The sequence below is a fragment of the Ambystoma mexicanum genome, chromosome 3p (assembly GCF_040938575.1).
Source record: "Ambystoma mexicanum isolate Mex_15411 chromosome 3p, UKY_AmexF1_1, whole genome shotgun sequence".
In the NCBI taxonomy this organism is placed as follows: Eukaryota; Metazoa; Chordata; class Amphibia; order Caudata; family Ambystomatidae; genus Ambystoma; species Ambystoma mexicanum.
Window position 1 is genome coordinate 566096331 of NC_090925.1, and position 13770 is coordinate 566110100.

Consider the following 13770-nt stretch of genomic DNA (forward strand, 5'->3'; position numbering starts at 1 on the left):
TGGGACTGCCTTGTGTGTCTGAGTGGTATGCATGAGTGTTCCCACCAGTGGTCCTGATTGGACCACTGCTGGAATGTGTGTGAGCCTAGTCCTGCTATTGGGTAGTGGGGGTTTCGGCTCTTACCTGGATTTTAGGATAAGAAGAGGACCCCTGCACCCATTCTTCAGAGATCCTGAAGGAGCCAAGACTACTGTCCAGCTGTGAGACCCGTGAAGAGACTGGAGACCCGACTGAAGGAGGCCTGGTAACCAATTTATGCTGCTGTCCTTGTGGAGCCCTGTCGTGCTCATGATCTTCAGCAGTCCTGTGAGGGAGCTGCGACCCTTGGAGTGGAGGGAACTTCCATTCCTGACGTCTGCTCAGGACCCTGCGAAGAAGAGCCACCGGAAGTGTCCAGGAACTGTCCTGGTGCTGACCAGCTCTTAGTTTGGGCTACCGTGCTGCAGACGTCACAGTTCCGAGTTGAGGCCTGGAACTTGGGGGATCCTCAGCGTGTCCCACAAGACTTACCTCAGCGACAATTCGGAGTCCTAGCATCAAGGGGACCGATAGGAGGGAATGTCTGACCGCTGCAACTTTTATAAAACATATGCTATGCTTTGGCTTTGCCATTGTTGCTCTCGCAAGCCTTCCGAAAGTTGGGGACAGTTATGTTAGTTAGAATGAACTGTCCTGTAACCCTTCAACTGTTCACTAGACCCCATAGGCCATACCTTCATTTTTTTCGTGCATCACAAACTGCGTCGGAACTTTCCTGAACTTTTGGGCATAAGGCCCCAGAAAAATTAGGGAAGGACTTTGAAGTCAGGGTTAATTCTCTGTGGACCTGTAGTACATAAAACTAATTGCACTTTCTTTTACAGGAGTTTGATTTGTGTTATGCCCCACACTAGTGGCTTTATATATGTATTGTTTTAGTAGTGTTGTGTGATATTTGTTGGTAGTAATTTTTCATTGTGTGATATTTGGCCATAAATAACTGTATTTTTACACATCCTGTCTAAATTTAATTTGTTATTCCCATGGTGTGTACTCATTGTGGACCCTTTACAAGCTCACCACTTCTTGAGACTGAGCCTAGACCCTTGTCACTGCTACCTTGAACTGGTTTAGCTACAGCTCCCCAGAATTCTCCCTGTCACAATATAGGTTGGCCTTCTATACATCTGTCCACCATGCTAGAGTATAGAAAATCAGTCCTAACAATTAGTGTGATTTTTTTTTTTTTTTATAACTTTCCCTCGTGGATCTTTTCCTTATCAAGTATGTTATGTGTTAACTGTACTGCACACCAGTGCTCCCTTCCTCCTTAATTGAGCCTTGCTGCTTGGTCAACACTACTTAAGAGAGTGGATTTGCTCAACTGGGGTTGTGAATAACCTTGTTATTCGTAGGTTGGCCTTTCCTCGTCCTACCCACATATCCTCGAAAAACCCTAGTAACAGTTGGTAAAACATCACTAAGTTTGTTGTCTGCAATATTTGTAGGCACTCCTGAAACTTGCACCTTCTTAACGCTCTGTAATTTGTCTTACTGCTCCAATTTAGACCCAATATTTGACATGCTATATATTTGCAATACAAACATGTTAAATGTTTTCCGTCTTCCACTTAAAGTAAGCAATTTTTGTAAACATTTTGCCAGACCACTTTCCTATATCTTCGAGAAAAGTTACTTTATCGCTTCTTCAGAATTCGAAATGGAGCTGGTTCTAGCCCTTTGTCTTTGGAGTACCTAATCCTATGACATTGGCAGTTCAAAATGCCCTCTCCTGTCTGATTTAGTATTATTGCAGTCTCTCTTAAGCTGTTTCAAGTGTGGTATTGCTTTCATGCTTGAAGTCGGTAAGATGATTTTTTGTTAGCTTATTTTGCCTAAGTCAGTCTTTAGACAGCTTCATTTTTAGCCAAATAAGTAATATGTTATCTTTGTTAAGTGGTAAATGGCTTGGGGGGAAGCTGAACATTTAGTTAGCGTATTTTAGAACGAACCACATGGTGCGACTTGGTGCTATACCTTTAGGTACAAAGATCACTCCCCTCCACCCAATATACTTTTAGCATGTCAATTCTTGGCCTTAGAAGATAACACAAATTAATTTCAATTGGCCAATTCCAAGCACTGCCATCATCTGTTTTTTTACAGTATGGAAGAATGGGAATACATATTTTTTCCGATAGAAACTTCTTTCTGCAGTTACTGTTTTTAAGTTCAGAGGAATGCCACTTGACCCTCATTTAAAAAAAAAAAGAAAAAGAAAACTGTTCTGTTATCTTTCAGATCGTAGCAAAGCAGAGATGGACCTCAAAGAATTGAGTGAATCTGTCCTTCAACAGTCTACACCCACGCGTCTCATTTCACCAAAGCGACAAATTCGGAGCCGGTTTCAGCTTAATTTGGATAAAACTATAGAGAGTTGTAAAGCACAATTAGGTATGTAAATGTGCATTTAACCTAACTGAATCCATATTTGAATGGTGTGTGAGTCAACATTTTTGTTTCTCTTAAAGTTGGCAAGTCATTTATGCACTGTTTCAGGACGGTCCTGAATGACCATCCCCTTAACTCTGATGCATTGTTGATAAAATGTAGATGGTAGACAAATAAGTCTGCCTGTTTTACTTAGATAAAAGATCAAGTTACAGTACCCTTACAGGGGATTACTTCCGGCGCCTCACTTCAGTAACATTTCTTTTGAACAGTGTTCTCTCAGATAGGCTGCAAATTGCACAACATAGTTATACTGCAAAATACCCAGACAGGTAAGAATCAATAGTACAAAGGTTGTGTGCATATGTGCCAATCTTGAGAATTCACAATAATACCCATGATTGGTACAGTGATAGTTGTTAGGTAGGAATTGGTGCAGTCACACTGTGTGAGACTATACAAGACTTATCTGCTTGGTATTAGGTAACTCACCTTTTGATATATGTATGTACTTCACAAGTTGGTAGTGTGACTGAGCAGCCAGGTCTATCCCAAGAGGGGTAAATGTGAGCTGTAGAGCTACAGATGAAATCAGCCAATACAAGTAACCAAGTAACACTTACACGTAAGGGTTCAGTTAGAAATAATTATTTATTTAACAACAGTCTTAAATAAGCATTCTTTAAAAAGTCAATTGATTGTAACAATTTGAGTAAACTTTGAAATTACTTTTCAGAATCAATCAGGCTAGTGAATATACTCAATACATTTTTCCTACACCCTGAGGTGACTTCAATTACAAGGATAGTATTTGCACTTAGATATCACACCAATATAATTTGTAGATTCTGAGCTGCATAAAGGAAGGGTTGAGGGAAGTAACAAGGTTAGAAGAGTTTCTCAGAAAATGTGAGGACAACTGAATCCTCCAATGAAGTCTAGATAATCCTTTCCCAGCAGTAACAGTATTCAAAAAGCTACAACCTATGGGGGAGGGATAAGCAATAACAAAGTCAATGGATTTAGAAGAGTGCCTCTAGGGAGCCAGGACAGCCAAAGTCATTTGGACACAGTCTATTGTTCTGATGCACTTCTTGGATGAAAGTTTTTCACAAAGTAAGAGAGTTCAGAAAAATCACTTGTAGGAACACAAGCTGTTTAGCCTGTGCAAAGGGAGTTGAAATCAACTCAGAAAATAAGCGGGTGCAAGTCTCAAGGGAGACGGCATGACTTAAGGTAAGTACCCCCAAACCTGAAAAGGTACCTTTGGTTAGTGTTGGGTAAGAGTTGGTACATTCACACTGTGTGAGACTACACAACACTTATCTGCTTGGTATTAGGTAACCCACATTTTGGTATAGGTCTGCACTACACAAGTTGGATAGTTTAACTGAGCAGCCAGGCCTATCTCTAGAGGGGTAAATATGAGCTGTAGAGCTGTACAAATGAAATCCGTAAATATAAGTAGCCAACTAGCGCTTACACTCAAGGTTTCAGTTATAATTAAGTATTGATTTAATTAACATCAATTTTTGAATAAGCGTTCTTTAAAAAGGCAATTTGTTGTAACAATGTAAATATACTTTAAAATTACTTTTCAGAATCAACACAAGTTAGTAGATAATCTTTGCCATTTATATATCACACTAGTAAACCTTGCAGATTCTGAGGTTGCAGAAAGGAAAGGTTAGGGAAGGAAAAAGGTTAGACAGTTTCTTAGTAAATGTGAGGACAACTAAATCTTCCAATGAAATCTAGATACGCCTTTCCCAGCAGTAACAGTATATAACAAGCTACCACCTATGAGGGACAAACAGTATCAAAGTCAATGGACTAGAAGAGTCTTCAAGGAGCCAGGACAGCCAAAGTCATTTGGGACACAGTCTATGGGTCTGATGTACTTCTTAGATTAAAGTCTTGCACAAAGTTAGAGAGTTTGTAGAAAAATCACTGGTAGGGTCACAAGCTGTTAAGCCTGTGAGAAGAGAGTTGAAATCAACTCAAAAAGGTAAGCCAATGCAATTCCCAAATGAGAAGAGTGCGTCTAAATGCAATAAGGTTAGTACCCCAAGCCTAAACAGTACCTTCCCCCCACTCAGTCTGGTTTCCATCCCTGCCACTCCACCGAAACCGCCTTGACCTATGTCCTCAACTCTCTTCTTACTGCTAGCTACTCGAAACACTCTTCTGTTCTTATTCTTCTTGATCTCTCTGCTGCTTTCGACACGGTGGACCACTCTCTGCCTCTTGACTCTCTCTCCTCATTTGATTTTCGTGGTACTGTCCTGTATGGGTTTTCTTCTCATCTATCTAACTGTACGTTCGCCGTATCCTGGGGCGGCAATATCTCTCCTCCTCCTCCTCTCCCTCTCGATCACGGAGTCCCACAAGGGTCTGTTCTTGGTCTTTTTCTTTTTTCATTATACACCTCCTTTCTTGCCCCTGTTAGCTCTTCCTTCGGAGTATCACTTCTCCAGCACTGGGTCTGGCATGGATTCACATGCTCATGAATATTCCCCGTCGTCAGGCTGGGAATCCTTGGTAAAGAAAAAATCAGTTTCAGTTTTGTTTCTGAACTTTCTTTCTACAATTAACCAATCACTGGTCTCTGGGTCATACTGCCCTCTACCTAAGCCCCTCCTCTGGCAGCCATTTTAAGATTTTTACCGCACATTCAAGTGTTGGGAGTCCTCGTGCTGTAGCTCTCGAGCTTTTCATGCGTATTGTGTTTTTTCAAAGAGTTTGCTTGTATTTTTTTGGTCACTGCGAGTCTCAAGCTCCGCTGATGATTCTTCCGATCAACGGGGACTCGTTTAGGAAATTTCAACGCCCCTCAACGGCGGATTTACATCGAATTACGCTTCTTGGAGGATTCCGGAAGACCTTTGAGGCCTACCCCGATTTGGACATGGCACAGGACAAAGGAGAATCGACGACTACTGGATCCAAACTGTTTGGGAACTGCCCAGGATGTGGACTACAGAACGTCTTTAAGGACGACAAGCACTCTCTGTGCCTCTGCTGCCTGCACGCCGACAAGTCACACATGGAGGAGGACTGTGCTTTCTGCAAGAACATGTACGTCCGGACCATGAAGGACCGTCGTACACAACTCGCCAACTGGCTGGAGGCGAAGAACCCAGCAGCAGGTGAGAAGGAGTCGTCCAAGCGGTCTTCTAGGAACTTTGAGGGCGCTCCGGCGACGGGGGCCCAACAAAAGGCAAAGCACCGCTAGTCCGTGGGCACCAGGAGCGCCGTTGGTTTGGCCTCCTCGGTTGCCCGGCAGGGCATGATGTCACCGACATCATCCACGAGCCAACGCTCTGGTTCGGTGAAAAGGAAGTCGGAGAACCCGGGTAAGCTTTGGGAGAAGCCCCGGTCAATACCGATGGAGAAAGCCAAGGGGGGGGGGGGCGAGGCGGTGACCCTCCCCCTAAGGTGAAGGCCTCAGACGCATCCAAGGTCGTGAAGGCCCTGATTCACCCGGCTAAGGCCTCGATTGAAGGAGTCGTGGCGGCCCTGGCGAAGCCGGCGGAGGCTACCCCAGTGGAGACGACCTCCAGGCCTAGAGTTTCCGTGCCACCATGGAGGGAATCATCTTTCCAGCCGATTGAGAAGACCCCCGTGAAACCCTGGGTGGAGAAGGAGGGAGGTGCACGGTAGCCCTAACGGACTCAGATATCTCATCCGAGGATGGGCAGGTTGGCATCAAAGCTATCCTGGACAAGAAGTTCGAGGAGGTCAGGACCTATGGAAAGGATCCCGATGAGGCGGACGTAGAGAGCGAGGGTGGATCCGACGAGCCACAGGATGTGGAGGAAACAGAGGACCCCACGCCCCAGCCGACCCTGTGTACGGAGATAAGGACAAGGTTGCCCTTACCCCCAGCGAACGATCCAGCGGCACCTGGACCATCGGGGAGCCAGCTGAGCAAACAGAGGCAAGTCCATCCTCACCCTCCCTTACAGTCTTCACCCCAATCCCCTCCTTCGAGGGACGAGACGGAGACGACGACAACAGGGACTGACGACAGTGGCGACGACGGAATGGATCTCCCATCACCCCACCCCCCGACGAAATTGGCTCCTTTCACGCCATGATCACCAGGGCCTCAGAGCTTTTCCAACTGTGTGCCCCAAGGAACAGACAAAAAAGGGATTTCTTTACCAAAGGGAAGCCAAGAGGAAAACGGTACTCTCAGTCCCGCTGTTGGACGACATATGAGACAAATCCCTTTTGAAGAACCCGTCTATGGCCTCTGCAAAGAGAGACTGGTACGAGAAGAAGCACCGGGTCCCGGACTCCGCTCCTATGTGCCTCAGGGCGCAACCGACCCCGTATTCCGTAGTCTCCACGGCAGCCAAGAAGAAAGCGGCAGGGGCGACGGCGTCCTCCTCCACTTCCCCGCCGGACAGTGAGGGAAAGAAGCTAGACGCCATGGGACGTCGAGTCTTCTCGTCAGCAGCGACGACCATAAAGGCGGCCAACGCACTCGCGATCAGGGCCCGCTATGATAGGGAGCTGTGGTTCAAGATCGCCCCTATTCTGGACTTCCTCCCGGACGACAAGAGGGCGGAAGCCCTGGAAATCCTGCAGGAAGGCCAGGTGGCGTCGGATCACGCCATCACGGTAGCATCGGACATAACGGATACCGGATTTCATCAGATGGGCAACAGCGTTTTCCTGTTCTGGCACGGTTGGCTCAGGGCCACCGACTTCTGTCAGGACGTGCAGACCAGGTTACTGGACATGCCCTTCGACGGAAATAACCTGTTCGGGAAAGCAGTGGACGAGAGTCTGCAGGCCATCAAAGCTGACACGGAGACAGCCCGTGCCTTGGGCACTCCATCAACGACGGCTGTCCTTTCAGACCTCCGGAGGCAAATCCCAAGGTGCCTCCAAAGGATTTGGCGGCAGTTCATCGTCATACCGACAAGCTGCCCGTTCCTCATCGCAGGAAGCCTATAGAGGCTGCAGCAAGGCCGGTGGATACCGTCGTCGTCGCCAAGGGGCCCAGGGTGGCAAGGCCTTGGGGAAACAGGACTGAACCGGCCGTGACGTCGGGCCCCCACCTAAGCACCCCGGTGGGAGGCCGGCTGGCGAACTTCGTCGGCGTGTGGGAGTCCATCTCCACTGACCGTTGGGTGCTGGATGCCCTGGCCCACGGGCACACTCTGGGGTTCCCAAGGAAGTGCCCCCGTTTCCCTCCTGTGGCCAGGAAAGAAAACCCCGTTCCACAGCTGCTTCTGGAGGTACGAGCCATGCTGAGAAAGGGCGCGATACAACTTGTCCCAAAAAGGCTCCGGACTCCGGAATATAATCGCAATACTTCCCCATCCGAAAGAAGACCGGCGGCTGGCGGCCCATCCTGGACCTTCGACGCCTCATCAAATACATCAAAGCACAGAAGTTCCAGATGGTTACCCTTCAGCACGTGCGGAAGGGGACTTCCTATCGTCGCTGGACTTGAAGGATGCTTACTTTCACATCCCCATACACAAAGGACATCGAAAGTTCCTACGGTTCGTGGTCCAAGGGCGGCACTACCAGTTCAGGTCCCTGCCTTTCGGGTTGAAGTCGGCTCCAAGGGTCTTTACCAAGTGCCTAGCACCGGTAGCGGCGCGGCTGCACCTGCAGGAGATCCATGTATACCCCTACCTGGACGATTGGCTCATCCAAGCAAAGTCAAGAGAACTCGCCGTCGACTACACAGCGAAGACCGTCCACCTGCTCATGGAGCTGGGATTCTCGATCAACTTTGCGAAGTCCCACTTGGTACCGTCGCAGGACGCCCTGGTCCTGGGAGCCAGACTCGACACAGTGGCACGGTTGGCCTCACCATCGGAGGAAAGAACGAGAGCCATCCTAGGCAAGGTACAACGGCTGTTGACCATGGAAGTGGCCAGGCTGAGGTCCATCAAGTCCCTGCTCGGCATGATGTCATCTTGCATCTACCTCGTGCGTCTGTGCAGGTTGCGGATGCGGCCACTGCAGGAGTTCCTCGACGCCTGCTGGATGCAAGCGGCAGGAAGCTTTGAAGACAAGATCCCACTCAACGAGTCTTTCCGTGAAGCGATGCGCACAGATGCCCCACCACCGCATTTCGCGGAGGGCATGAACTTTCAGACGCCAGCACACCAGGAGACGTTGACGACGGGTGCCTTCCTGGAGGGATGGGGAGCACACACTGGAGATCTCCACGCAAGAGGCCCCTTTGGCTTCCGGAGGAGAGGTCCCTGCACATCAACGTCCTGGAGCTCTGGGCCGTGTTCTGGGCCCTCAGGTCTTTCCTCCCATCCCTCAAGGGCAAAGTGGTGCGGGTCTTCACCGACAACACCACCACGATGTTCTACATCTGGTAGCAGAGAGGTACCAGATGCACAGCACTATCGAAGGAGGCGCAGGATCTGTTGCACTGGGCTGTCGCCCAGGGGATGTTCCTGGTACGCTTTCATCTGGCAGGAGTGTAAAACCCTGTCGCTGACTCGATCAGCAGGGAGCTACACTCTCGCCACGAGTGGGAACTTCGGCAGGATCAAGTGTATCTCCTATTCCAACGGTGGGGCAATCCCCAGATCGATCTGTTCACGATGGCGACGAACACCAAGTGCCGGACGTTCGCCAGCAGGTTTCCCCAGCAGGGGCGCATGGGCGATGCATTCTCCTTCCCCTGGGACGGCCTGTTCCTGTATGCGTTCCCACCGCTGCCTTTGCTTCTGAGACTCATCAGTCAACTCAGACGGTCCCGGTGCAGGATGATCCTCGTTGCACCGGCGTGGCCGAGGGAGATATGGTTCCCGGACCTTCTGGACATGTCGGCGTCTCCCCCAGTCAGACTGCCAACCGACGCAGATCTTCTCACCAGGGAAGGAGGCGCCATCCTACATCACGACCCGGGATCGCTGAACCTGCAGGCCTGGCTCCTGCAGCACTAAAGTTTGGAGGCTACGACATCTCGGCAGACTGCAAGGAGGTTCTTGCAAAGGCCAGGGCTTCCTCGACTCTTAAGTGCTATGAACATAAGTGGAAGAGGTTCTCTGTCTGGTGCTTTCCACAGAAGATCAACCCTCTACGGATCAAAGCCCCTCAAGTGCTGCCATACTTGCTGTCGCTGGCCAAGGCGGGGCTGGCTCATGCCTCCATCAAAATCCATCTGGCGGCTATCTCCCGCTACACGAGAACTCCAGGGCGGTCGTCGCTGTGGTCTCATCGCCTGGTGAAGGAGTTCATGAAGGGACTGTTCCGCTCGCTCCCACCGGTGAAAGCCCCGGCGTGGGAGCTCAACGTAGTGCTGACCAGGCGCATGGGTCTGCTATTCGAGCCCTTGCATTCGTCGCCGCTGAAGTTCCTATCGTGGAAGACAGCTTATCTTGTGGCCATCACCTCCGCACAACGAGTGGGAGAGATCAGGCCCTCTCCTGTAAACCTCCATATCTGACATTCCTCGAGATGAGGGTAGTGCTGAAGATGCACCCCTCCTTCATGCCCAAGGTGCCGTCGCACTTCCATCTCAACGAGCCCTTGGTGTTACCTGTTTTCTTTACATGACCTTCGTCGCCGGCTGAGAGGACTTTGCACTCGCTGGATGTGGCTAGAGCGCTGAAGTTCTACGTGGACCGCACAAAGAGTTTTTGGAGGACATCACAGCTGTTTGTGAACTTTGGACCTGTGAACCAAGGGAAGGCTCTCTCGAAGGCTTCCATTTCCAGATGGCTCTCCGGTTGCATCATGCACTGTCTCCGGTTGCCGTCCGAGAGCCCATTCAACCATAGCGATCACTGCTACTACAGCGTTCCTATATGGTGTGCCACTGCTGGACATCTGCAGGGCTGCTAAGTGGACGTTGACGCACACCTTCACAAGATTCTATTGCGTCGACCGGGATTCCAGGGAGGAGTCCAGAGTCAGCTAGGCAGTGCTGTGCAACCTGTTCGCTTGAAGGTGAGCTTGGTGAGTAGGTAAGAGATGCTTAATGTTGAGTTGCTGTAATGCTTAATGTTGAGCCTTGCCACCTCCTGTGGTTGTGCATGTGTGTACTGCTATGTATTCTTATATTCATGAGCATGTGGATCCATGCCAGACCCAATGCTGGAGAAGTAACAAGTTACTTACCTGTAACCGTTCTCCAGCATTGGTCTGGCATGGATTCACATGTGAACACTCCCACCTACCTCTCTGCGGCTCTTCTCTTGGCCCTACTGCCACTTTACGTTCTACCAGTTCCGAAAATGGCTGCCAGAGGAGGGGCTTAGGTAGACGGCAGTCATTGGCTGTGGGCAGTATGAGCCAGAGACCAGTGATTGGTTAATAGTAGAAAGACAGTTCAGAAACGAAACTGAAACTGATTTTTTTCTTTACTGAGGATTCCCAGCCTGACAGGGAATATTCACGAGCATGTGAATCCATGCCAGACTCATGCTGGAGAACAACAGTTACAGGTAAGTAACTTGTTCCATCACTTCTATGCAGATGACACTCATCTCTTCTTTCTTTCTTTCTTTTTCTTTCTTTTTCTTTCTTTTTCTTTCTTTCTTTCTTTCTTTCTTTCTTTCTTTCTTTCTTTCTTTCTTTCTTTCTTTCTTTCTCTTTTTCTTTCTTTCTTTCACACCTGACATCCATTCCACTCTTTCTTCCTGCCTTACTTACTTTAAGTCATGGATGACTTCTGTTTTTTTCTCCTTAAACACCAGAAAGACCGAAGTTCTTTTCTTTCCTGCTAATGTTCTTCCACCTCACTCTCCTCCTTCCTCCTCCCTCTATCCTCTTTCCTCCCTCAAATCTGTTGATTTCCCCTACTGCCCATAATCTCGGTCTTTACCTTGACTCTAATTTTCTTTCACCCATCATATCTCTCACCTCTTGTGCCTGTCGTTTTCAGCTCTACAATATTCGTAAAAATTCTCCCTTTTCTTACTTATCATGCCACTAAGCTCCTGGTTTCTTCACTAAACTTTTCTCTGCTTTTCTACTGTTCTGTCCTACTTATTGATCTCCCTTGTTCGCGCCTAGCCCCTCTTAGATCAATCTATGATTCCGCTATTCGCTCACTCTGTTTACTTTCCTATCGTGATTCAATCTCCTCTTCTCTTGACTCTCTTGGATGGCTTTCCTTTCATTCTCCGCTCAAATTCAATTTCCTCTGTCTAGTATTCAAATCTCTTTATGGTCTTGCTCCCGATTACCTTGCTTTCTATTCTCTCATTCTATTCTCCACCTCAGCCTCTCTGCTCTGCCAGACTATTCCTACTTACTGTTCCCCGTGCCCCATGTGCACAATCTCGCTTTCGATCTTTTCAACTGCTTGCCCCTCTTCACTGGAATCTACTTCCTCTATCCCTCCGCTCTATAACCTCCAATTCGAATGGATTGTGTCTTCCAACGTATTCCACATCTTTAACATGGAATGTCCACAGCTGTTACGCTCTCCTGGTATCCACAGGGATGCCACCCAGCCGGGTTACTCGCTGGTATGCTTCTCAGCTTAGCCCTGATGTGGTCTGCGGGGAAGGTTCGGCCTGAAAATACAGGAGGACTGTATTCAAGACTGACCGACTTGGGTAAGTATCCTCCCTCCACCCCCGTATGCTTTCAGTCCCTCTGGCGCCCTCTCCTCACCTTGTGGTAGAATTAGGCGTGCCCTCCGTCCTGCCTTCTTTGCAGGGGCGCGTTGTCTTTCATGGGCGAGTGCGGTCCGGTTGCTTCACTGACGCCAGCCCGTTTGATATTGTTCAGGTAGGTCTTATTGCTGTTCTTTAGTTTTGTTGCTATTCTGCATGCCTTTCTTTGTTTAAAATGTCTCTTTTTTCACCCTTAGGTATGCAGAGCTTCAGCGCGGCGAAATGGATTGGTTGAGCCCCACTGGTAAATGATGGTGCATTATGAGCGCTATGATGCGGTAAGTAAGCACTATGCGCAGCGCTGCGAAGTCTTGCCTTTGCTGACCTGTGTTTTCCTTCCTTGTAGGTTGCAGTGTTCTTCAGCGTGAGTGGAATGTCCGGAGTGGTGCCAGTCGAGAGGCGACCAGCCAGGTAAGCCTTTTGAGCAGTTCGTAATTTGTAAATGTCTCTACTGCTTTCTTTAATGTTGCCTCTGTCTTCCTCTTTCAGGTCGTTCTGTCCGGGAGGCATGCAGATTCGAATAAGCTGTTCTCAGTAGCTGCGAGTGTTTAAAGATGAAGACTGCAGGTAAGATGCTGCTGCTAATGATGTTCCTTTTGTCTCCTTGCAGGTTTTGCTTCTCCGAGGGAATAGCTGGACACGGTGAGCGTCACGTTGCAAGCTGCAAAGTAACGCGAAGCATGTTGTCTTGCTCGGGTGTGGTTTAAATAGCCCCAACAAAATAGTCCAGGTAAAGTAGTCCCTATGCTACCACACCCAAAACACTAGACCGCATAGCTTGGTTCTTAGGAACCAAGCTATGTGGATGCCTCCGTGTTGGCTGACAATACAATTAAGTAGTTCCCAAGCACATTGTTTTTCATGGTGTATGAGCCTGGCCCCATGAGGGCTTTTGAAGAGGATGCCAGGCTCTAGAGGCCCGAGTCCTCACTCCACCTGGCCAATGAGTTTGCCAGAGGAGGTTTTGGGCGAGGGTCGTGACAACAGCTGTGCACTTAGGAAACTTTTTCAGCAGAGGGCGTCCTGCGTCGATGACGTCGGGTCGATGTCTCTCAAAGGCCTCCGTCGAGTGAGATGTTACCGGATGTTATAAATAGGACGCATGGTGCCCGTAGCCTCAGTTCCGTTTTTTTCTGCAAAGTGTTGTGTGTCTCGTGTGTTTCATCGTTGAGATGTCTTTTTCTTTGATCCCTCTGACTCTGCGTTCTGGCTTCAAGACTTTCCGGGACTGCAAGTCGAAAATGTCGATCACCGACCCGCATCGCATTTGTTTGTGGTGCTTGGGCAAGAGTCACAACACTGATGACTGTTCAAAATGCCAGCCGCTAACTGCCAAGGCCTTGCGGGAGCGTAAGGGGAAGCTTCAGGTAGGTAGGGGTTCTATAAGCCCAGTAGGTCCCGTAAATCCAAGTCGAAATCCAAAGGGGTGTCCACCGACTCGAGGGGCGACTCTCTGCATCGGGAGGAGGCCCGGGTTGGTTCTCGCCATTCTTCTTCCTGGTTGCGGCATTCTTGGAAGTGCTGTCACCAGTCGCCTTCCCTGTCCTCCTCGGAGGATGGAGCCGTGATGAAAGTGGCATGCCCGACGAAGTCCTAGACTCCGGAGGAATGGGCTGTCTTTAAGGAGCAAATGTTGGCGATATTTCAATCGCAGGGCAGGGGTCCGGTCGCGCCTTCTAACGTAGCCGGTCAGGATCGGTCTCGTGCCGTGGCTCACACGCC

At 49.1% G+C, this 13770-nt stretch overlaps 1 protein-coding gene across 5 annotated transcripts in view; it reads left to right on the forward strand.

The window, feature by feature from the left end:
* The window catches only part of ZMYND8 (zinc finger MYND-type containing 8), a 1749249-nt gene that overhangs the window by 1064259 nt on the left and 671220 nt on the right, over positions 1 to 13770 (forward strand). For all 5 annotated transcript variants that reach the window (XM_069651296.1, XM_069651297.1, XM_069651293.1 and 2 more), the window contains exon 13: positions 2282 to 2434. In XM_069651296.1, coding sequence (XP_069507397.1) covers positions 2282 to 2434 — 153 coding nt within the window. The remainder of the gene's footprint in view (positions 1 to 2281; positions 2435 to 13770) is intronic.